Genomic DNA, 26,569 nt, shown 5'->3' with positions numbered 1-26,569 from the left:
ATTTAATTTACCTCAGGCTATGTTCTCTATTGATTATAAATATATTCTTAGCCACAAACTCTCCACCACAACATAATTTGTTTAAGATTTCTAAGGACAGCATAGGTGGTTTTTGAAAACAGGTTTAACAAAGCTTCTGCAAACAGGTCTGATTGATACTGTCCTGCAAATCCCGACTCTTCTAAGCATTAATTATGCTCCACACTCTGTAGGTTATGTTTTAAAAAGCTCAAAATGGAAAAAAAGTCTACAGAGGATTCTTAATAACACATGACTTATTTCCCTGACTTGTTTGTACACTGAACTGGAAGAAAAGAAGGTTTTTCCCTCCCCCCTTAAATTAGAGATTCATCTATCCATTGAAATAGACAAAACAAGAAAGTCCCCGAGGTCATTTAGCTTATGCCTGCAAAACATATTTTGATTATAAAGGCACCTTTGGAACGTTCTTATTTTGGAAATTTCATAGCTCTGTATGTGTTATCTTAACTTTATAAGTGTTATAAAAATAATTCAAAGTTTTATCATACTTGTAACTTGTTTTTCAACTGAGAAGTCATTAGAACACTACAAAATACTTATACTTACATACTTCTCATTGAGTTAAGTAGATTTAATACAACTGATGACAGCTAGAAAGTAATATACTACAAAAACAAATTAAGTACTTCCGAAGGGAAAGAAACAAAATGACTCACTAGGTCTTTTTCACATTTTGTTTCTATGACTGTGTAATAGAAGTAAGAGGAAAAAAACACCCCATGCTTTCTCAGGTGATGGTAGCTAAACCCTCTAGCATCTGAAATGAATGACTATGGTTCTTTTTTGTCAGAAGCTGGAGTAATTCAGTGGCCAATCTGAACAATACTAGCTCTGTGTCTGAGTTACTGGTGAGCATAGCATTCAACAGACTAAATTAATTCCCACACGTGGGCCAGCATCCCAAAGGATCAGACTGATCAGCTACTCTGGGAACAGAGCCAAGTCCTCCAAAAGACTGGACTGATCTCCACAAAGCCTTGTAATCTTTTCAAGCCAATGGGGCAAATGCAGACTTCGTTACCGAGGTACTGGCAACTGAAAGGAAGCCTCTCTCTGTTCAGTTAGCAACTGGGCTAGTTTTGCACATGGTATGGGTTATGGCTGACCAAGGAAAAAATTATGGCGTGACTGGTAGTTACAGAAGAAGTAAGCTTTTTGCCTAATCATGTTAAATTTGGATGCAGAGGTAATGAACTTGCCCTTTCTTATCTTGCTATTTTGTTTTCATAGCTTGGCACAACTTCTGTCTGAGCTGTCCTAAAAAATGTCTGGCACAGGTTTTACCAAAGGTATTTCTTTAATTTACTCTATGTAAAACAGAAGAATTACCTTTTTTTGTTTTGTTTTGTTTTTTTCCCTACTGAATTACCAAGTTGGGTATATCTTGCAAGGGTTGCTGACAATGAGCTGCAGGTGGAATTGTCTGAAGGGAGGTTGAAAACCTGTGCAGCCTGAATGTTTATGCTCCAGACACTGGTAATTTGGAATGTTAATTGTAATAGTAACTACTATAGTAAAATGCCATATTTTTTTTTCTCCCAATAGACTTCTTAGAATCACATTTGCCACAGGAAATTTTAATATAACACAAATTAAGATAAAACTGTTGTGAGGAAATAAAATCTTAATTTTGCTGGGGCTTCTGGCAAAACTGAGCATGAAGAAACCTTGGCTGCAACTGTCTGCTTCAGAGTGAGTTAGGTGGAATGCCCCATAGTAAAATGAAACTGAAATCCTAAGAAAGAAATACCTTATGATATACATAAGCTAAATATATAATGGTTGAAACATAGAATATGCCTCAGATAGTTCCTTTCAATCAGAGGATATAATTAACTCACAGCTAACTTGAAGATAAGAAAATTGCCATGCTTTCTTTAATTTTATATATAATTATAGGGTTAATTTTATTTTAGAGTCAATGATATTATTTACGTTATTTTATTATATAAGAGTAGCTCGAAGAAGCCTTCTCTTTTAGGTGATGGGCAAAAGGAAACACAAAGAAAGGTATTGACCTAATACAAAAGAAGAACGTAAGAAAATGATTCTCAGCTTGTCAGTACTGTGATTATAAACATACTGAGTTAAATCAGGACAGCACCTACTGTTTCTACATCTCCATGTACACACTGATGCTAGATTCTTCAGAACTGACAACATACTGAGAAGCAGCATTGCAAGAAAAGTTTGCTGAGTAATTTATAAGTCACAGGAGGTTGGACAAACCTCTGCCCCTTTTCTGGCTTTCCAGAATTACTCTCACTCCTTGTCTAGGCTCTGTAAGAGTGAACTCTGCTGCATGGAAAAGGAAAATCAAGATATTGAGGTGTGTTCTTTGGGATATTGAGGTTAGTGTTCTTCCCCCCTACTTGCCTGGTCACACTCATGTAAGTATAGGATGGGAAAACGATCATCTGGAAGAAGATAGGCACAAGGAAGTTCTGGTGTGTACATTGTCTTGGTCAGCAACTGAGGTTTCTTATTCTCCCATGTGTCCACTGTTTTCCAGAAGCCAATAATAATTGTTGTATTTAGAAGTAAAAGGCATGCAAAATCCTCTTTGTTGAGCCACTTCTTTCTAATACAAGTCTTCCACAAACCCGGATACTTTTAAAAACACATTTAACTGGAATAGCTTTCTGCTGGTTATCTCCCTGTAGATACTTTAAAATTGCTTCGCTGTATACCTTATTAGGAGCAAACTCAATTTTCTGCAGCTTTGCTAACACAGAAGAAAGTGTATTAGCCTGATTTTTCTTTAACACAAACAAGAATAAACATGTTTGCAAAAACAGTTCTCTACAATACTTGCCCAGCTGTAACTGCCGAAGAAGATACGTGAAAATTAGCATAATTAACTACTACTACTCATCTACAGAATACAGAATTATTAAACGATAATTTACAACTTAAAAATAATCTAAATATTTGTTTTCCTGCAATTAATGAGAACAAGAAATGAACTCTACTATCTCAAGTTTCACAAAACCAATGATTTAAGAATGACCAGTAATTAAAATAATGAAACAAATATTTGTAGTAGCATTTCTTTTACAACTGTGAGCAATCTGTATAATCTGAATCTAACATTTATCTTTATTAATTTGAAGAATCAAAGGTAACACAGAGACTTTTAAAGCTCTGTGACAAGTATTAAAAACACTTACATAACATTTAATTTAGCTGCCCTGCTCACTAATCGTATCTGATCGAATTCTTTTGGTCTTATTGAAGGTACAGAACTTCCACTGTTAATCTAGATTCAAAGGGTAATGTACAAGGAAAATGAGTATGAACTTCCTCCATTATTAAATTACTCTGAATTAATAAATGAATTTAGGCTAAACTATAATTTTGTTAGTCTATTTATTACTCGGAACCCACAGAATAATCCTGCTTGGAGATACTGTGGTTGCAGCTGATAACGTATTATGAATGTAATTAATACAAATATACAGAAGTTAATTGATGTATCTTCTCTTTCTGTTTGAATGAGTTAATTAAATTTGCCCACACTTCAAAAGAACATATTTACTTAAATCTAGCAAGACAATTTTAATTGTTTAAGTAAGTTTTAAAAAGTTATCATGTTCAAACATAACAGCTACTCGTGCAGAGCACAATTAACAAAATATAAAAGCTTAACTTATCTTAGGAGTAAACCCTTTCTTTCCTTTACCTCATTAATGAAGTCCCCAATGTCCCCAGGATGAGGAGCAGCTGATCTGACTGGATACTGAGGTTCTGCATGGATTGGCCTTTCATCAAGACGTCTGATTCCAACAGGTTTGATGGCATCTGGTTCCACAGTGTCAGGCTGTTGGAGCTGGCTCAAGTCATAATCCTGCAAAATATGAAGCAAAGAGAGTACATTAGGAGAATTTTGAACAATATCTGTCAGGGGAAACATGAAAAAAAAAAAAAAAAAGAAAAAAAAGAAAATACAAGGAATCATTTCACCGCAAGTTCTATTTTCAGGATTGTAACACTGAGAGTAAGTCTAAAACATTGTTATTTGCATACCAACAGGATGTTATTTGATTTATACTCCCTGAACCTACTGTTTTGATTCTATTCCATCAGATTTGTAGAGCTTCTCATAAATTTTCCATTGAGAAGGAAGGATTTGAGTAGTACTATTACGAGACTAAACACTTTGCCTAGTAATGCTGATTTACTGCACAGAGCAAAGATGCCAAATCCAACTCTTATTTTTCTAAGCAAATAAATGCCAGACATTCTTATTCTGAGAAAGATGCAAGCGTACTGCTCTGAAGCGTTTTTGTAATACATTCAAAGAATGAGTTTAAGACTCCTTGCTGATTTCATGTGGCTTCCATAATATGAAAGCCAAAGGGGGAAAAATGTCATAAGAAGTACAAAGCTCCTCAGATTTGGTCTTAATTCTAAGCATTTTCTACAGATTACTTGTGGATCTGTTCATTAAGTACTTGATGCTGCAGTTTCAGACTCTGGCAGACTGATGAAGCTAGCATAGCAGTATGAATTTCAATAAGCAGTATGTATGTACATAAAATTTTTAATTAGAATGTTTATGCATTTAAGATAGGTATGTCTGAATACTTTTTGCACAGTGTGATGCACTTCAGCATTGTAATTCACCTCACTGTTGTCATGTCTAGAAGGTAGTCACGATCAAAGACGCTTTTGCACAAGGCACCGGTAAAAATGCCGAACAAGGAACTGGGCTCAAAGGCTTAAACTAAAGCCATCCACGAGCTACCCAGTAGACTGGGGCTCATGCCAACTCAACTGTATGCCTGACACCTTGCCCCACATATAACCCAAGCAGTTGAGGGGCACTCTAAATAAGCTATCCTGTCTTCAGTTTCTATTTTTCATCAGTGATTTCCTGGTAAAAATCATATTTGTAATCTCATTTTGCTGGAAACTGTCTGTGCAGAGAATTACGTTTTTATTGGTTCCTAAGTGACTCCTAAGGAAGAAATGCAAGTACATGCTTCTGCTGTCGCTTCATGGGATGTAGGTCCTTTTGAGAGTATTACCTACCATGACCCCCAAAACCAGACTTTTCAAAAGGAGGAGAGGTCTGTTGACAGCAGTGAAGGGTAGCTTGTTGGGTGCACTTTAACGATTAAATCACTACAACTTCTAATTTGTTACTCAGGTCCTCAGCTGACTGCACACACATATATATTCAAAAAGGTGGAACAACTTCACTGAGATCTGAGAAAACAGCTTTATATATTTTAATTAAATTACAAATTCCTTGGGGCAGAACTGCAACTTCAACCCTTCAGTTCGTCATGCACCAAACAGGGTAAGTGATTTCCATGAAGCAGTATGGATTGGAGAAAAGTAAACAGAACTCCTTACCTTTTCCCTTTTTATTATGTAAAATAAATCAAAACAGTTTAGAAACACACTATCAGAAAATACTATCGAACAGAGAAGAATGTACTTTTTAGAATTTATAAATACGTAGCGAGTGCTTTTCATATCCTCCCTAAAGATAAAGGTCCAAAACACGAATGGGGATAATTGATTGATTTTTTTTTAATTTTTATTTTTTTAATACTAGGCATTTTTATATGGATGAATTTAAACAGGTATGGTCAAAGAAAAATACATTAAAACCAGGAGAGCCTCTGGTCATTTCAGTTTTATAACGATAAGATGTTTTCTTTTTCACCCATTCCAGTATGCAAACAGCTCTCTCTCTGATTAGTGGTCATACAGAAACTAAACAAGTTTCTAAACAGTACTAAACAAATCTGACAGAGCCTTCCACATCTAAGGCCATTCTCCTGTATATATGCAGTTTGAGACATCTCCAGGCTTTATAGCTACAAAGACAGCAAAGATTGCCATCCTCAAGGCAACAGTGGTGCAGAATGTCTCCTTATGTGGACTCCCACTTTGGATTTCCTTTCTAGGGTAATTTATGGCACTGCCTTCCAGACTTCTATCAGAGGAAATTTATTCTGCAGGTCTATTAGTGTCTGGACAGGAAGAAAAGATCCATTCTGCTTATTACGACAGACTCTCAATTCTCTTGTATCATTAAAATCAATACCAACTGTACATCAGTCAGGTATGGCAAGTCATCCACCATCTCCCCAAACTGGCTTAATGCTGTACAAACACAGCATCGTGCAATGTCTCCAGCTGTTTCAACATTCTGTCTGAAGTCAACTCTACTCAATTACTGCAAAGAAAAAGAAAGAAATATGTTTCAAAAGAGCCAGGGCGTAAGCTATTTAGGACTGCTGAAATTCCATTTCTTTGCTCAATGTTGCATTCACTGCTAGATAAATAGGAAAACTTTTCCTGTATTTTCTAAAGCTCCTGAACAGACTTTCAGGTTTGTCTCAAGCTGAGTTTAACATAGTTAACTGCAGAAGTGACAGCTTAAAGGAAAACTGTGCTGTATCAGAGAGAAAACAAAACATGGTGGGTTAAGTTGGGACAGCTAGCCTGGAGCAATGGGTCATTATTTCTACTCTTATTTCAAGATCACAAGTCAACACTGTTTTGTCTTAGCTCCTGCCTTCTTCCATACAACCTGCTCATCATTTAAATCCGTTGAGGGACTGAGGAAGAAGACTAGGCCCTCTGTTGGAAACATACCTGAGCAAAGTCTGACAGCATCCAGTTCATATGGCTGCCAACTTTTGTCAAAGGCATTTATTTACTTGCTTCTGTTGTTTAGCCCTAACTTCATTAATTTTAGAATATCTTTCCCTTCCTTCAGTTTGAATTTGAGCAAATTCATTCAGAGGGTTTGATTTTTTTTTCTTCAAACTTCTGGATAAGCTCAGTTTGTTGATGGAAAGAAGCAGCTAATACTAGATTCTCTCTGTTGGAACATAGCTAAAACCTGTCCATCTCTGGCATCACTATTTTACTTCTTGCTGAAATAAATCCCATCATCTGTACTGAAGCAGAAAACCTTCTTGTTTTGATTTCCTTTTGGTTTATAGAAAGGAACTAACATCAAGATGTGCTAAAAGAGCATTTTATCAGAAGTTACAACTTCTGATGAAATTTACTGATAAAATTATATAATATATATCAATCAATATCTATCTATATATCAATATGCATCAATATAATTAATCTCTCAAATCTCCCCTACCCCAAAACCAGCCCAATTATAAATACTGACCTTATTAACTATTCACTTAGTTTAGACAGCTTTAAGCAGAGACTTATACCATTACTAGCTCTGATCTTGTATTCCTGGAATGTGAGATCCAAGGCAGACAAGAGACAGTACTAAATATCAAAACCAGCTAGCTAAACCCTACAGACTAACAACCTTACCAGATGTGTAGACAGGAGGGTTCAAAACTTCTAAAAGCTTTTCTTTAAAACCTTTACACAGTAACTGGAAGCATAGTCCAAGTATTTTAACTTGAACAGAAGAAATGTCCAGAATAGAAGAAAATGCAATTGAAAATCTAATTTTATATTCCCGGTAATCACTGATTTACAAAGAAAAAGAAAATGCAGTCTTCAAAGTCGTTCTCCTTAAACAACTTCCTCTTGTGCAAGGCAGCTATTCATTTAACAATGCTTGAGTAATAATCTCTCATGCAGCAGTCATCAGCTATGGCCGTAGGAGAGAGATACCTTAAAAGAAGTACCTCACTTCCTGACTGTTACCAGAGTCTACAATCTCTGGAAAGAGAAGAGGGGGAAAAAAAAAAAAAAAAAAAAAAAAAAAAAGAGAGATTATCCAGGAAATTGAATTAGTCATAAGTTTCTAGTTAACTTTTTTTTTTTTCCCCTCCTTCCTGGATTAGCTGTTTCGATTATGTTTAAATTTTAGAAGTTTATGGCAAAAGCTTAAAGTGTATTATGCTAACTAGACCTGCTCAATATGAATACTCACTGAAACTTAAAGAAGAATTCCAAACAACAGATTCAAATTTAATAAAACCATATTTTTTTTATGCATATATGGGATTGATCCCCCTCCCAAGACATCATATCCATCCCCGTATCCCCATGGAAGAAATCATCAATTTAATTGTCACTAGGTTCACTTACTTTGACTATGACAGCTGTGAGTGACATTCACTGGACAAAACCAGCTGTAGTGGTCTAACCACATGTAAAAATGCTGCTTTACATTATCAGAAGTTTTCATTTCATGCATCCATTTTACAGGATGATACGTTAGCATAAACTCAATTTTATTATTGTGTTAGGGGAACAGAGGAAACTATGACTTGAAGTACCAACAGATAAAACACACATTCTGCTTATCCTCTGTGTTGCAAAGACAATTTCTGTCTACTCCAGTACAGAATTGGGGTGGAAGGAAGAAGGGAGGCAGTATTTTATATAGGTAAGTGTTCCACCTTTAAAGGTCTTTTAAAAACAAATAAAAGGAAGTAAAAAACAATCTTGCTACATGTAACCATCCTACTCCAAAACCACCAAACGTGGTCCTAAGGCAATATTGCCTGAGTTCTGCAAAATGCTCCAAACCCCCTAAATCTTACATCTGCTGAAATAACAGGACTTCCAGAAAGGCAAAGCACACAGGTCTGACTAGATGCAGACTGCAAGTGGAAGACTGGTTAAAATGCCTGCGCTAACAGTTGTTCTTTATTTGCAATTCATTTTTTGATTACTTTCTGCCGTAGTGCTTTTCCTATTTGTTTTTATTACAGACGCATCTGGAGCATTACAAGTTAATCATTTTTAAGGTAACCAAGAAGCTCGCTTGTCTTTTTTAATAATAAAGAAGGTGGAAGTTAAACTTGAGCTGCAGATAAAACACAGTAACAGGCGCAGGTTATAGGTAGGATAAAATAAAATAAAAAACAATTTTGTAATGGCATTATGGAAACATTTCTTTTCCTATGATGAGATAAAGATTCACCAAGGAATGATAATAATTCCTCCACAGGAGCACTGCATGAGTCAGTCATTCAAAAAAAATAAACTCAATGTCTTACTAAGCAAACACTATTCTCAAAATAACTTCCTCCTAATTATAATATTGCAGATGCCTAGGGATATCTTAACAACAGTTATTTCTTTCATTATCATAAAATATTTTCCAATCTTATTGTAATGCAAAATAAAGGTTAAGAAGTGAGTGTAAATGATCTGAACACTCAGGATGGTAAAAATAAAATACAGTCATATGGATTTATAACATTGATTGAGTAGTTCAGAAATATTGTTGTTTTTACAATAGGTTGTGGCAAGATCCAGCATACAAAGCTAATGTAATTGTAAGATGCAAGAATCTAGAAAGTTACAATAAGAAAAGGAAAAACTAGCACCACCTACCAACAAAAATCCAACAAAATCCGATGGATTATTCAGTTTGTTTTTATCAATGACTCACAAATGCTAGAACAAAACTATCTTTTTTACATGTCAGCAATCCCTGTTTGAATTTAATCCATTCACACATAAAAATAGTCCATTACGTATTCATGCTATTATCATCTTTAAAATAACTATTACTATTTTATTTCTCTCTATATATAAGGTGAAATAAAACATGACAAAAAGCAAAATATTGACTCATGTCTGAACAGACTGTAAGGAAAGGCAATTTAGGAAGAAGCAAGCAGAGCTCTTACTAAGAAAAATACTTTGAATAATAGTAAAATTACTGTTTTAGAAACTCTTGTACTGAAGAGGTGTGATGGTCGGATTAAAATACCCGTTCATAACAGCTGATCTGCAACAGTTTCAAGGCATACCACTTGCTCTGGCAACTTGCTTCAACAGGACCACTTGCATAACCAAGTACTACTAAAATTCAGGAAACACCACAGAAATGGGCTTAAAGGAAATGTGAGGAGCACATTCTGTAATTTACTACAAAAGATATATACAAAAACAGTTAAATGGAAGAAAAATGCATGTGAGTTATCAGGCTGACATAAGCAGTAAGCATCCCCAGTTGAGCACCAGCTGCCTCCACGTAAATCACATAAACGGCCTGAGACGTGGTAAAATGAATTAGTGATGTTTATGGGTTGTGATCTGCTATCCTCGTGAACTCTGCAGCAGACATGGGCTAAGTGCTTTAACACTCAGACAACATAAGGTTTTGGTATTTTGAACTGACAATAGTGTCACTAGTAGAGTGCACATCGTGTCAGGGGGAGAATATAAGTTGTTCGCCTCTCACACTTCCCGTTTGCTAACGACTACAGGCTCCAAATCGTGTGGCCCATTAATAATCAAGACTGTCACTCCCAGCTTCTGAAGGTGTACTTACACTTGATGTATCTATCCATTTCAGAATATAGCAAACTGCAATGCCCCCACCCCATATTGCTGGGTTAAACATTCGGATGGAATTAAAAACACAAACCCTCCCCCCAAACAACAGGAAAACCAGTCCCACTGACTCCTGTGGAGTGGTGATGACTCAAAGCCACTCACAGTCTAGCTCCTATAGTAGTCAGGTAGCCAGATTGTTAGAACTGGAAAATATTAAACAAAATCCTGGGAAGAATCACAGACTTTCTGAAGCATTTTTCTCCCTCTCATTCCTCCCTGGTCTGCCCCCCCTCCCACCTCCTTTCAGCTGTTACAAAAGTGATCTTTCCTGGTACCAGGAAAAAATGTTCTTGTCTGGAACAGAATGTGTGCTATACAGCTGTCAGAGACAATTTTTCAATCCACATTTCCAAGAAACAGAATTTTAGGTGAAAGAAGTCCAGAAAACAACTATTTTCGACATTGCTCTGCAGCGGTGCAGTGGGGAGTAGGCTACCATCAGTTCTGACAGACAGCTGTAGAGCTTTTCTGGCTTAGGGAATTAAAAGCATTTTTCTCAACTGTAGTGGAAATCGCATAACACTGTATAGATCATTCCAGGCTCGAGGAAGACAACGAATCATTCCAGAACATCAATTTTCTTTACAACCATTCAGCTTGTCAGTGAGAAAAACAGGCTAAGAAGGCCTCAGATCAGATTAACATGAGACTTGCAAAGACAGAGTAAGTGCATCTTTTATGACAAACTTTGTATCAGAATTTCTTCAGAATTCTAGCTTAAGGGAAAACGAAAAAGAAAAAGCACACAAAAAACGCAAGCAGGAATTCCACTTTGCTTCTGACAGCAGCTACGACTCAGAGGAACAAGCTGGAATTTGGAACTCATCAAATTTGTTACTGGATACACTGTTCTGATTGCATGGACAAAGTGTTTGAAAGGTACATGCTGAGCATGCTTTAGGAGTTTCTCAGTCTGTCGTGATAGTTCAAAAACCCAACTGTATAACTTCCTTAAAAAAAATACAAACAAACAAGACAAACAAACAAACAAAAAAAACCCCTCTAAGCAAAACCAGAAGTCTAAAAGTAATTTGGTTTATGATTCTGAGAGTCTTAAGTTTATCACTTATCTTGGGGCCCTAACAAACTGTCTTCCAGTCACCTAAACATGTGGCATAAAGAAGATGATGGTGAAGCCACACTATGTAATGTGTAATCATCTTCACATATTCATTCAGAAAAGGAGGTGATTTTGAAAAGGTCTAAGTAATTTGCTTGTTATAAACAGTAAAAGGAATTTTAAGAGGTAAAGATTATGAAAATATCAGAACTTAACATATTCTTTGCTTTCACTAAGACTCACAAGAAGCTTTGAGCATACCCTTTTGTTTTGCTGCATGATAAGACCCTGTGCTCCTGAGTCACCCTAGGCAATGCCTTCCACCAGAGCTGCTTGTTCAATCAGTGCTGATGGTTTTGGGAACAGCGCACCAAAAAAAGTTAATATTGACAGAGCATTTTACTCTGTCATTTGCTGATGCCTTGTGGATGCAAGGTTGACGTGAAGCAATTTTTCTTGATTTTAATAGAACAGTAGCCCTATGAGGCCTCATTCTGAAAATAGATTTTGATGTAAGTCTTATATGCTTTTTTGGGAACACTTAGCTTTGACACTTTAACACATATTTTAACTTTGACAAAAATGCAAAGGTCTTGATAGCCAATGCCTACTGTCTGCAGTGTTCTACATACAGCTTTCCTTGTACACAATTTTGCTAAGAAAAAATGAGACTATTACTTTTAAGGAACTTGTTGATACACTCAGTTTAATATACAATATACTTAGTACTTAAATTTCATATAAAATTATGTGCAAAACCAAATTAATCTAAATTTTACATTGCAAAATGTCAAACCAAAATAAAGTTAAAGCAGCTCCCTGAAAAGAATATATTGCCCATCATCTACTGTAGATAGAAAATTAGGTGCCTATGAAAAGTTTGTGCTCTCTATTCACCCACAGGAATAAATTCCTAATTTTTGAGCTTTGAGAGAAGCTTATCCATTTTTTGCCTACACAACTGTCTTAAAACATAAGTGGTTATAAAAGCGTGCTACATTTTGTGAGTACTCTTACTTTCTGTTCCTGTGACATCTCTTACGTTTGAGTGTACAAAGGCTTTTTTAGCTCCTCAGACACTAACATTCTACTGCTCAATGGATCAGGATAGGGACCAGTGTACCTGAACTATGTGGCTGATAGCTATGATAATTTGCAAGAACAGCTTTAAAAATTATCTAAAAAAAGCAAGTAGAGGTTTTGTGGCTAAAAATCCTTCTATTTTTATGAAGTCCTTAAACTTCCTCTTGTCTAGGTACTTCATCACCTCATTTTGAGAGGAAATACTTCTCATTTCCCATTTCCCATTTTTTTACCACTTTATTGCTTCTCCACCCATTGACAGTTCTTCCTGCATGCACTATGCTCATTCATAGCTGCGAAAGGCTGCATTTATGGACGGTTTATACCCTGCTAAATCTTTACTGCGTTCACACGTTATCTCCTGCTGTGTTCCCTTGACTAATTCTCTCATGGAGACAGCACATTCACTTCAGAGGAGCACAGTGCACAATGGATGGAGGAGAGACTTGAGCACTATTTCTAAACTATTAAGTATTTTTCCCTTCTCTGTGCTGTTGCTACAAGTCTTCAGATTTCTGATCTGCAACACAACTTCTCCCAGCACTCTTAAAGCATAACCTGTGTCTTCCTAATGAACAGTATACGCTCTGAAAACTGCTGACTCTGTCCTGAGGACCGTGTGGTCAATAACTAAAAACATAACCACATGAAAATTTCTAAGCAGATACTCCACGAAATTGTGTGTGGACAAGAGCTGGAGATGTGAACTGGAAAATTAGTTCTCACAGGTCTGAATTTTCTTAATACTTTTTCATCTTGTAACTCTTCTGTGCAGGAACAGATGCGCAAACTGGGTACAGTTCTTGTACTCAAACCATATGCAAACTACTGGAATACACGCAGTCTCACAGGGTTGCCTTTAATTTGTTAACATAAATGATTTTCAAAAACTGCATAAGCTGAAGTTTCCTTTGCTAACTGCTTAGAATGCAGTTAAACTGCAGTTAAACTTAGAATGCAGTTTACTATGCAGAAAATCCAGGAAGTAGGAACAGTACCTGGGGAAATGCAGGAAGCCTGGAAGTTGTAAGGAGAACACCAATTTCAGACAAACAAACAAAGGAGAAAAGAGAAGCTATACATGTGTGTATCAGTGAAGGGAGACACTTTTCAGAAAACTGAAGCACTGGATGGATGTGACTCAGGTTATGTGGAAGAATTATACTTAATTTTTCAAGGCTTTTTACTGGAAAATTTCTTAGGCTGTATTATATGCACTGTTCCCTTCGTAATTGTTACACTTACTTTTACCACTAATAACATGCAGAAATCTACTATTTGTCATGCTCATAAAACACTTAATAAACCTCCTCTGAAGGAAAGAAACCACACTGCTTGGAAATTCACTAACTCAGAGAGAGAGGAAAAAAGTTTTTCTTAGCATACACACATCACTCCTAGTTCTCCAACATATCAACAGTGGTTCAAACAGAGGTGATGCGAGAGTAAATGCATATGGCACCTGCCTGGAAAGGTATTTGAATCGACACAGATGTGCAGTGACAGCTACTTGAAACATAAATACTTTCCAAGCTGAAATCAGCCAATCTGTCAATAGCCAACATTACCATACATACAGAAAGGCATTCACCCAGGACTAAAGAAAGGTCACATATGGAACAGACTATTATATTAGACACTCTGCACTAGTGATTCTGTACAAAAGGATCCCTGACAAAGAATGAAGAAGGTTTACAGACTGCAATCTGAGGAAATTTTAATTGTCATTTAAATATAACTGCCTTAGTTGGAATATGGCCAAAATACCATGACTCTTTTACAGCGTGTAAGTGGGCAATACACTAGTTTTACAATATTACCCAAAAGACAGGCAATTCCTACCTCTGGAACTCCAAAAATGACATGAGAAAAATGTTTTATGTCATGCTTTTAAAATACTACTTGTCTTTGATGTTTAATGCGCAAATTAGCTACTTATTACAATCCGTCAATGGAAACAAAATAAAGTGCAGAGTGAAGCATGAACCTATACGTAAAAAACATTCATCATTTCTCACCTGATCTTCTTCTCCACCACCTTCTTCATCGTATTTCAAAATGTTGTCCCTCACATCATCTTCTGGATCAATCAAGAGCTGCTTGGCCTGACGTTCCTTATCACGGCGCTTCATCCATACCACGAACATTAAAACTAAAACTATGTGGCAAAAAGGGAAGACACAAAAACACACTCTGATTCTGAAGCACAGCCATGGAAAAATGTGCAAATTTAAACCACACTACTACTACTGTTTTTGACTGTTCTCAACAACACATTTCAATAATACAGGATGGATTTTTATTTTTAAATTTTAAAGAATGAAGCTTAAGGAAGAGATGTTTAAACTTAAGCTACTATAAGCAACTTGATTTGGAAATCGGTCAATCACATATTCCTTCCCTAAGTCAAAAATGTGTTCCACACCTGCCAAACAAACTTTTTATAAAAGGAAGTAAAAAAAAAAAAGCAAGCTTCACAAACCACTGAATTCAGAGAGAATCTCTCTAGTAGTAACAGAACTTCTAGAAGACTATACTACTTTTATTTTTTTCTACTATGTCTGAAGAATATAGGGCACTTCACATAGCTTAAGTACTTCTGATAACTGAGTATCACTAAGCTTTAGACCATTTGGGCAGATGAGCCAGCAGCCCACCAGAATGAACCGTAACTGTTGCTTAATTCTTTATGTAAGCTCAGAAGCAGTAAGAATTATGGTCGAGGAAAATACAGTGGCATTTGGAACTATACATTTTTAATCATTTATTCTCAATAAATTTTCAGTTAGACTGTTTGTTTACACACCAAAGCTGTTAAAGAAAGCAGAATGAGAAACACAATAGAATAAATTTCAGTAAATGAATCTCTAAATACAGTAGGTTTGTTTCCAATTACAACCACCTTCATGGAAAGAAATTTCAATTCATCTAGAATGTAAATATATGAAGAGTATCTTAAAAGGTAAGGAGAATATCCTAAAAGATTTGGTAGTTTCAATAAGGCTCTGTTAACCCAATACAAGGCACTCTTAAAACGTTAGGTTATCAGGAAAATCATTATACAGAGCTGTGCTTTGCCAGACCCAAAGAATACCCTAACTCCCCCCCTCCAATCCTCTCATTTTGTACGCCCTGTGCTAGTGCACAGTATACTCTGAACAGATAAATTCCTTCCTTATGTTGCACCACAGTCAGAAATCAGTTAACCGTAATGTGTAGGAGAGCTGGCATCTAATTGACTACACTGGACAGATACTTAGTCGTGATGTTTAGTCACTTCCCTTATTGAATGCACTCAACACAAAAATAAAATACTAGCACAGCTTTGTGTAGTACTTAAACAAACACACAGATTTCTGTTCCTGCATGGCTGCTTGCTTGCTGGGCCTTATATGTTGGGCTGTGATGCATTACTTTCCAAAATCATAAAATAGCCTACTTAAATTAATCTGACACATAATAGTAATAACACCAGTGCATTCCTGAGAGGCTGTGTAACCCACTGCGGGTTGTGTCAAATCACAGACTACCAACAGTACCAGACACTAGATGTCTGAGGGCTGATCATATCGTCATCCTGGTCACTCACTGATGTAACGTAACATGTACCCTTGGGCACAGATGAAAAACCTCTTTCATAAGCCCAGTGCGGGGACTGTGCTCTTGACTGCCAAGTATGCATGCAAGTGCTAGTTATGATACGTCTCGCAGACTCCTAATTCATCAAAGTTTTCATACTTGTCCAAGACATTAACCTAAGCAGTAACAATTCTTGTTTTTGAGTCATTAATCCCTTTTTGGTCTTTGTCAAGGTACATAGGACTAAAACATAAAATGACAGTATGGTATAATAAGAGTCAGTATTAAGGAATCCATCTACTTACTGAGCAAGATGATGATACAAAGCAGAATTGCAATGATGGCACCAGTGCCCAGTCCTGCACCAACAATCCGGTCAACGTCAGTACAATCCCCATTTATGTCGCACTGGCAAACTTTGACTTTCAGCACCGAAGTGCTAGATGCATGTGGATTTCCAGAATCTGTAATTACTATGGGGACATCATAGATACCAGCCTCCAGAAACCTGATCCTTAAAGAGAGCTGAGCATGATCACCTGTGGGTGAAATAAGGCACTAGGTTTACAGAAGACAGAAATGGCACAAAATGGCTCATCTTTGAGCTTTGCATCAACACAACACATAGCCCACTGACTACAAGACACTCAGGACAAAAGATCTCCTTTTTACTGTGGACTTCTTTCTTAAGATTTCTTGTTCTTTAGGGAACTTGTACTGAGGTGCTTTCCTATTCACGTTTACCAGATTAACGTATATTGTGAAGTCATACCGAAGTAAAACACAGAAAACAACATGCAATTTCCTTTAACGTGATTATAATTTCTGTAATGTTAATTACCACTGATTCGAACAATGGTCCAATTCCTCTTAATACTAGGAGGTGTATCAGGCAGCTCAAAGGCAAATGGTCCCGCATTTGGATCAATGTCAGGGTCTACAGCAGTGATGTTAATAGCATTAGGCTGCAGCGTTTCACATGTTGTGGCTTCTTTTGGGTTCACTTGGGGAGCATTATCATTGATGTCCAGCAAATGTATTTGAAGTGTGCCAGTTCCACTCATCGGAGGAATTCCTTAGGAGAAAACAAAAAATGTACAGAGCGTGTTTCCAGTTGTAAAGTTACTTAAATGAGCTCGTACCAACCAGCTCAATTACCACATACACACATTCACTGCCGTTCTGGAATTTTGTTTTTTCCAAGCCAATCTAACACTGTCACTGTTCCTACAAACACATAAATTCTCATATAATCTGCCTTCTGAAAACTGTCCTACTCAACAAAATTCAACTCATAACTGCTGATCCATGGATCAGGAAGACTTCATCACTTTACTCGATCAGACCTTTTCCAGCGAAGGTCTACATGAAACACTTCAGAGGAAAAGGTACAGAATTTGGATTCTTTAGTTCTCCCTTGCAGAAATTCTTTCATAACTTGGAAAACTTATGATCAACTTTCACCACAAGCATGCTACTTCAATTCTTTCTAATACTTACTTTCAGCATGCAGATTCATACTTCCAGAAATTCCCGTTATCTATATTGAATGTGTGATCCTTCCTTAAACCTTGCTAAAGTCACACATTTATGAGAACATGTGGCACTGAATTTCTCAGTATAATTAGCAATGGTTTTCATTCCTCCCTCTGTCCCCATATAATCTCCTTCCAGTTCCATTTACTTTTATTCTCCAGAACAGGGCCAAAAGGATAGAAATAGCTGACCTAGCTTTGTTATACTGTAATAGTTTGTATAATTTTACCATTTGTCTTCTCTCCAAGGTAAACAGCTTTAGTGTTTCAGCTTACCCTTCTGATGTGAAAGTGTTGCTGAACACACCTGTCCATCTTTCTGATATTGTCTATAAACAGCACAGCATTCTAGCCTATTTTAAGGGACTAATTTCTGAGCAGAAAACTTCATTAAACTGCCAATGAAAACACACTTTTCCCTCTACGCTTCTGTAGTCGGAATATGGAAAAATATAATCCATGCCACCTCTTCAACATGCTACTCCCCATAAAGTCATCATCCACTCCTGCTGTGCATTTGTTCAGCCTAGCACAGTCTTGTGTAGACTTATTTTTCAGTTTAATGTAGTTTAAGTAATGTAACAAATACGGTGTCCTCCAAACTCAGTGGCTTATTGTTCAGCTACTTCCTGAGTGGCTGGGAAATATAAAAATTCTTTTACTTTCATAGGTTTCTGACTGGATATCTAAGTTTTTTGCTCCAGTAAAATAGAACGACATTCAACCACATTTCAAAAAAAAAAATACAATGCTGATACATACCATTATCAGAGGCAAGAAAAGTTGCATTATACACATTGTTTTGCACATATATTGACTCTCTGTCCAAAACTGCTGTAGTTGTTATTTGTCCATTGATGGGGTCAATTTTCAGCCAATTTGCAGGATCTGAAAGTTTTGAGTACCTGTGCATTTGAACACAAGATGTGTCATTTATCTGCCAACACAAATATTGACAACCTAGACAACAGACAATTTAATTTGTATTCTGAACACACTTTTGTAATTTGGAGTCAATACTTTACAAATTTCTATTTATTAAGCTTTGTTGCTAAAATTCTTGAAAATGCATATTCAAGAATCTAAACATTAGACTGTTTTTAAGTGCCCTGCCATGCAAATTACCATGTAACTTGAGTAAACCATACAATTACCATAAACTAAATAACATCCATATTCAGACTCAATTAAAATATTTAACTCGGGATCCCTCTTGCTTGTTCTATACCTACAGAGCTGTTGATGTCAACTTTTACATTATCAGAGCACTGAAAGCAGGAGAGATGCGGAGAAGTAAGAACATATAAAGAGCATTTAACAGCACTAACTCATATTATTCTCACGCTTTCAGTATCACTCAAACTTAATTTTCTACAGAGGCACAGATTTTATTGCATGTTTCTGATGTTCATTTGAAAGAAGAATGTCTTTCAAAATCATCCTTCTATCTGGCAAATTTGTCCTTTGACATTAATCAAGTGAAAGCTATCTTAGCTCATTAAAAATGTATATATCCTTAGAGTCTTCATGCTATCATGTCTATGCAGTGCTTATGTCCAGAAATGAGCAAAATATAGCCTACAGCTAACCAACATTAAGCGAAAATAAAATTCTAACACCCTTGGAGCCTTCCTTTCTGTGGAAGGAAAGTGAGAAAGAAGTTCTGGAGTTTTATCTACATGAGCTAATAAACTGAATAAGCTAGGAAAGTGAGTCCTGACCCAAGGCTAGTCACTGTGCCTCAGCTTTGCAGCCAGTGACCGTGTTTAAATGAGGTATGCAAAAGCATGCTTAAGACTTCCATGATTTTGTTTTATCCTCTTCACTTTTCTAATTTAGATTATCTTCAGACATTAGGCAAATTGTGAACAAATTACAATCACAGCTATCAGTACAAGAGTTCACAGATGGACAACAACAGTACTGTGTATTGCTGGAAAATTAAAAAAAAAAAAAAAACAACCTCCTTAAGATTTGGTCCTCAGTCAGACATCTTTTTGCTACAGCACCAAAATTATTGGTTAATTTAAATTGCAAATGCCTTTAGTTCACACACACAAGTCTGTGTCTGCTCTAACTGAACTCACTAGGCTACCATGTATTGCTTAACACATGACTTCATTTTACCTTGATGAAGTAACACTTTACTTTAGAAGATGATCTCATTTACAAATCTATGAATGCTGTTCAGGTCACTTTTTCTCTACAGCCAAAATTCGCTTTGGAGAATGTTGCAAAAGATCTAAAGGAGGTATTGGTATATATGTGTGCCATGGTACACAGAGTCACTTACACAGTCTCTTTGTTCCCCACCCACTCTACAAGGATATTGCATCTGAACTGCTAAGTAACCATAATATATTTATATAGACCTTAGAGAGGTTTGCTGCATGTAACGATCTGGGTCCTGAGCTGTGAAAGTTGTCAACATGCTACCAGCAAGCAGCCCTTCTTCTTGACGTACAAGCTTGGGGTTTGGAACAAAATATGGACTCTCATTCACATCGATGACCGTAATCGAAACAGTTGCTGTTGACTGAGGAGGATGCTGAATCCCCTTAGCCAAAGGCACTTGATTTTCCGCAGCTACAGTAAGTACGAACATTCTGTTTTTCTCGAAGTCAATAGGCTGTGAAAAGTAAAGAGCGGGAAGTCTTAACATTTGCTCACAATAGTGATGGCCACAGAAAAACATTTTTACTTTAAAGCACATTTTTAAACATTACTTCTACTGCTTTTCTGAAAAACAAGCAAAGAGATGAAAGAGAATATGATTAACATAATACCTCAACATGTGATTGGGTTGGGATCATCATTTGTACTATTACTACTGATAGAAACCTTGGCAAAATTTAATTTGCTCAGGTACAGCCACTGGTTACAACAGCGGAAACATTTTCATCAGACTATTATGTTGGAACTCCCAGCTTTGTGCCAGGCACTCATTTGAGCAGATACAACTTCTGAGAAGCTCCCCAAAAAGAGAAAGGCTGGGAGAGATCTGCCTTTCTATGTTACGAGAACAAAGGTTTCCTAAACAAGATCATGATCATAACTAGCCCCCTAGATGAGGGATTCCCATGTCCTTGTATTTTAGTAGAAAGACTCTCTGTAATCCCAGCTAACCCCATTGCTGGTATTCCTACAGCTCCCGTTTTCACAGTCCAGACACCCTTCAGTCTGGGGACGTTCTCAGTAATTCAGAAGTCCAACTTAAGGAGGAGCAGGAACAGTTTGAGACTAGAGCTCCTTTGTCCTGCTGCATATGGCTGAGGCATTTCTCAAGACCTGATTCTCATCAGTGCTATGCACTGAATTGCTCACACTGATTCTAGACTTGAAGGAGCCCTGTACCTTACAGGGGTAATAGGCATGTAACAGTGTGAAGTCAGTGACAACAGACAACCCAATCTTCATTACAGGTTGACAGATCAACTCACTGCACCTCAAGCTACTCTTTCTGTGTCTTTCTGCTTAAAGTAGTGCTGCTGGCTAGACTGCAGAACTGCAATTCACCACCTGAAGCAGAATTTCCCATGCTATTTAAAAGGCTCTGATTTCATATGGTGCATCTGACCCCCTTCTGAAAAGACCCATCGTTCCCTTGCATTTGTAGGAATAAGTTCCTTTTCCAAATTAGGCTCCCACATGCTGCTATTCTGTTGTTAAACCAGGTCAGACGTGGCAAAGCACTGAGATACTCTGGCAATAGAGGGGATTCAAATTTATTTTTAACAAACTCTCAGTGCGCACAGCTATGTCAAACACATTAGAGACTTGGAAGCTTAGGTTTACTTCTCTTTATGTTACTTGTTTAATCTGAGCATTTTTTAGATTCACTTTTCCAGGGGCTTCTAGTTTGACACTATTCCTAGACCTGAGAAAGATGCTCATGTGCCTAATTACAAAGCACAGACACTCATGTAATTTTTGCTGGAAGACTGTAATATAAGAATTGGTACCCCTGGGGAAGTGCAGTTATAGAACAGAAGACAGTTCTTCGTAGTGTGAATTATCACTCTAGCTGTACAAAAATTCTATCTTTTTCTCACCTAGATACTGACATGATTAAAAAAAAAAAAAAAAACAAAAGAAAAAAAAACAGAAGAAGAATGAATAAAAAGTGAATGCTTTAATTTCCAAATGGGAACACTGACATCTCACACTTCATAAGTGGATGGACCAAAAGCAGAACAGGCCAGCTCAGAGAAGAGACACTTATCAGAGAGCCATGAGGAAAGGTGGCTACTGCTTGGCATGTTTAATTATAGAACAGCACTGTTATTATCACTTAAATAAGTCACCCCTCAACACAGAGCCGTGTTGGCTACAGAAGGAGCATAGACGGGTTATTCCATAAAAGGTATTTAAAAGAGGTTTTAAAAATAGCCAGTCTTTAAAAGCCTCTTGCAAGTAGCCTCCCACCTATCACTTTTCCCTCTCTGATTGTGCCTTGACTTTTTAATTTGTATCTGTTCCTTAACAGGAACATGTTGACATAACACTAGCAGACAACAAGCGTGACTACTAATGGAGGCCAAGAGGTAGGAAGCTGTTCCTTCAGACTAGCAATGAATGCTAAGCAGATGCTTTTTCACAGACTAATTCCTATCTTTTGGCAAATAAAGCTTCAAAATCTGTCATTTTCAACAACCTAACCTGCTTTTTAAAACTGATCACTTAGAATACTACCGATAGCATAAGCAAGGAAATGCTCCAGGAGATTAATGGCTTACTTCCACAAGACAGACAGTGCCCATTCATTTTACTTTCAAGACTTGTGCTGGCCTCAGGAAGTCACATTTATTTTCAGTGTTCTCCCACTTATTTGATCTCTGCTTAACTCACTGAATTGCAGGCATCTCTTACCTTCACAACAGTTACCAACCCATCATTGCTATTTGGATCAGTCAGGATAGTAAATAGACCTTCTGGGTCTCCTCCGGTCATTCGGTACATCGCATTCCATGCAGGTGTGTGTGGCTGATCTTTATCTGTTACTGTTAGGTTAGCTACTATAACATCCACTCTGTTTTCCGGTACTTCGCCATAGAACTGCAAAAAGAACAAAGCCCTTCACCATGCTGGCAAAAGCAGGCAAGAGGCACACTATAGCGAACAGGCTTGTACCCACCTCGTTTAATGCTAGGGAGTGCATCTCATGTCACCAAAGCTCTGACAGCTTATCTAATGAATTTTTACCTGAGGCCACCCAGAAAACTTATGGTTTGACTCCCCAGTCAACTTGGCCTAAGCAGAATACCGTATCTGATGGGCATATTCTGCACATATTTAAGTTCTACCTGCCAGTAGGCTATTTAATAAGTGATAAATATTTACAGTCTGTGAATATAATGAGAAAATTGGGGAATGGGTATAAATATGCACATCCTCCAGTTAGTCCTACCCCATACTTACAGTCATAGCAGTGAACTCGGGAGGATTGTCATTGACATCTGTCACAGTGATGACAGCAGTTGCTGTGTTTGAAAGACCATATGTTGGGTTTCCTTCCATGTCCGTAGCTTGAATTATTAATGTATATTGTTGTACTTTCTAAAACACAAAATGACATCAACATAAGTTTTAGACAAAACTGACATTATTTGTAGGACAGCAGGTGTTTCTGAAATTCCACTTCGCTATGCACTGAGCTTATCATACTGTTTATCCCAGTTAGCATCACTTGAAATGACAGGAGCAAAGTGTACCACGGAAATACAGCACCAGGTTGCATCTAACTCTGTTGAACACCACTGCTCAACATTTTTCAAATACCACTGAGATGAGGGCAGACTGCTTTCCACCTACTTTTGAAATCAAAAATACTTTATACAGTTGAAGCCGTTATCGCAGGCCTAACAACGCTTTTCCAATGTGGGAAAAAACAGAGCAGTTTATTGGGATAACAGGGTAAGTCCTCAAAAGCATTCGAGAGGACTGAGCCAAGGAATGTTTGTTGGCCAAGCCACCACAACTGCCAAGGCTTTGTTTCAGCCAGGCCTAAGCATACAACTGCAGTTGCAACGCCTCGGGATTGCTATGGAAACCAATGGTGTCAGGGCTAACAGAGACCAGCACGGAGGAAAGGGGAGGGAGCAACCCAACAGACTACTTCCATAAAGGTTAAACAACCCGCAGAAGATGGCTGCCACCTCCTCCTCCCTGCCTGCAGCCTTCCTACCGGCCCTGCGAGCCGGGGGAGCCCTGCTCTCCAGGCAGGGCTGGATGCTCGCCAGAGCACAGGCCTCCTTTTCTGTGAAAAAGAAATGCCCCGCTGAGAGCTGGCCTCAGACTGGCTGGCTTTGTAACACGGAGCTGAGGCGGTTGTAGCTAAAAATAAGAATTAAAATAAATAAATAAATAATAAAATTAGAAACCCTGTGTAGTTGCTCAGAAGTTGCTTTTAACTCTTCAACAGTTTCTACCGTGAAATGCAAATGTTATGTATACTTTATTGTTTTTCATAAAGAGCTGCGTGTTATCATCCTAAATTCAGTTCTTTTCCAAAAGAAACCCCACAAACTTAAATTGCTATTATTTGAAAATGCCACTTTCATGAATGGTTTACTAACGCAGGCAGAAACTTTTTAGCAAAACAGAAATAAAAAAGCATAGTTTTTCATTTGCTGACAATTTCCCCCATAATTTGGGGACTGGGCTATACGACATATTATTTTTCATGGAAATAATTTACAAGATAGGACTGTGGATACTGATACTAAAAATAAGCAAGGACAGTGACATTAATAATGTCTTTCTTTCAAATTTTGGCCAGACACTGCTACAGATATGAGAGATGCAAAGGGTATGCATGCTTCCAAGCAGCAAATATGAGCCATTGAATAAAGAGAAGTTTTTAAAACAAGTTGAAACAAGTATAAATCTTTATCTGTCACTGAAGATAATTTATGTACGTCCTCTTTCACAATGGAATCCCTACAACACACTCCAAATATATATTACTGTATATGAATCTCACAGTTCTTTAAAAAAAGCAACACTAATATTATTTACAGAGAAATGTAATATAAACATTTAATAGTGCACTTGTATACAAGTACTTCTTTGGAAAATATACTTGCAAAGTGGCCTTCAAAAGCCTTAAATAAACATTCTAAAGGTTTCCTTCATGACAACAACATGAAAAGCAGTCAGGAGTGAATCGAAGAAATACTTTCACTGCTTCCACCCAGGAAAAAAAAAATACTTATTGTGAAGCAATAAAATCTAGAGCAGTATTGAAGCAAATCTTGCAGCCAGATGACTCTGTGTTATTGAAACAGCAGGTGCTTCTGATTCATCTGGGTCTTAGCACATTGATCCCAAGCAGCAAATTTCATTAAGGAAACTCCATTATTATTACACGGAGACTCAACTTTCACACAACCTTCTTATTTAATTCCAACAGAAGAAGCGCATGGGAAATTCTCACCAAAGTGCCCCCAAAGCCAGTACTTATACGTTGTGTTTTTTTTTCCCCCTTCCAGCACTCGTATACAGAAGATCAGCCGCTGGGGCTGATATTTCAGGAAAATCAACTAGCACAGAACTTTTACAAACACAGGGAAATTAGGGGAAGTTGCTATCCTCTTTTTACTGAGGGTTGAGAAGCAGCCAGAAGTAAGCCGTTGAGCATGTGTCAGCAGCCTGCACAGAGACTTTGCAGCAACACATCCAAAGACGAACTGGCAGCTTCAAGAAAGAACACAGACCTCATCAGGTCAAATCTTTCCACTTCAACACAGGCCAAATAAAAAGAGCACTTCACTGAATTAACCTCACGTGAGACAGGAATGCCTGTGTGTAAATTTAAGTACCATGCCTGACTTCTACTGCACCTCCAGCAGTAAGGCAGATGTTTTAATGCTGTAGTGGATTCTTCCACAGATGTTTTAACACTGTAGATTCTTCCACAGCAATATTGGAAGAAATGAGACCAGCTGGAACTCGTGAAAGAGCAACATCTGGGAGAGCAAATGAAAGATTTCTACTCTGTCCCTTAACTAAGCAACTCTGCTCCTGTGCATGTTCATATGGACAATGCATTGTATGTGAAAACTTAAAATACCAGCAGAAGTTAATATCCTTTAATTTCTGGTTAGACTTTAAGATGCCAGGCAGTTACACTAGAAGATCTTTGTAGGTTCCAACTGAATTATTCTATTCTGTTCAATTCTGTTCTATTTGAAATCCTATCAAAAGAAACACTTTTTTTTTTTTTTTTTTTTTAATAGAATCATAGAACAGCTTAGGATGGAAGGGACATTAAAGAACATCTGGTTCCAATTCCCCTGGCCAGGGGCAGGGATGCCACCCTCTAGATCAGGTTGCCCAGGGCCTCATTCAACCTCGTCTTGAACACCTCCAGGGATGGGGCATCCACCACCTCTCTGTACAAATGAATTTTTTGAATGCCTACAACACATATGCTCACATAAATGTCACAATCTAAAATTGTGTCTAGTATTCAGCGAGCCTAATTAGAGAACAAAGGAGATCAAGACTTAGAGAACAGGAAAGATTTTGGTAGCCCAGTGGAGGCTCATGGACACTACCTCTGCATCGAAACCTGAGCGCAACATGACATTCCCTGGAGCAATGTCGGAAGACCTGCCTGATTCAGATCTGGCTGTCTAGTCTCCTTGTTGTTTTAATTAAATTGACTTTCACAAAACTCAGGAAATGAAGGAAGCAAAGCAATGGCTTGGGAAGGAAATCATTTTATCTTATATTAGTCTAATTTGATATTTGAATGCTTTAATATTAATCATTAATATTCAACACGTGCAAGAAATGTTTATAAATACTCATTTGGGTATCAGTACAGTGATCCATTGGGAAGACTGATGGCAAATGACAACTCTTCGGCAACTGTTAACATGAGGGTCTAAGCTGCAAAGACAGCTGGTTCCTTTTGAGTTAAATCTCTCCAGTATAGCCAGTCGCTAAGCAATAAAAC

The 26,569-nt window shown here is 37.4% G+C and overlaps 1 protein-coding gene across 1 annotated transcript in view; it reads right to left on the bottom strand.

The window, feature by feature from the left end:
* The window catches only part of CDH2 (cadherin 2), a 120,702-nt gene that overhangs the window by 4,966 nt on the left and 89,167 nt on the right, over positions 1 to 26,569 (bottom strand). Inside the window, exons 8-15 of the mRNA XM_032181026.1 lie at positions 23,026 to 23,163; positions 22,477 to 22,662; positions 19,980 to 20,236; positions 18,370 to 18,512; positions 16,914 to 17,147; positions 16,378 to 16,611; positions 14,512 to 14,651; positions 3,725 to 3,889 (exon numbers count right to left, since the gene is read on the bottom strand). Of these exons, the coding sequence (XP_032036917.1) occupies positions 3,725 to 3,889; positions 14,512 to 14,651; positions 16,378 to 16,611; positions 16,914 to 17,147; positions 18,370 to 18,512; positions 19,980 to 20,236; positions 22,477 to 22,662; positions 23,026 to 23,163 (1,497 nt within the window). The remainder of the gene's footprint in view (positions 1 to 3,724; positions 3,890 to 14,511; positions 14,652 to 16,377; positions 16,612 to 16,913; positions 17,148 to 18,369; positions 18,513 to 19,979; positions 20,237 to 22,476; positions 22,663 to 23,025; positions 23,164 to 26,569) is intronic.

This window comes from Aythya fuligula, chromosome 2 (assembly GCF_009819795.1).
Source record: "Aythya fuligula isolate bAytFul2 chromosome 2, bAytFul2.pri, whole genome shotgun sequence".
Lineage (NCBI taxonomy): Eukaryota > Metazoa > Chordata > Aves > Anseriformes > Anatidae > Aythya > Aythya fuligula.
The sequence above is the reverse complement of the archived record's forward strand: the minus strand, read 5'-3'. Positions and strand labels throughout refer to the sequence as shown.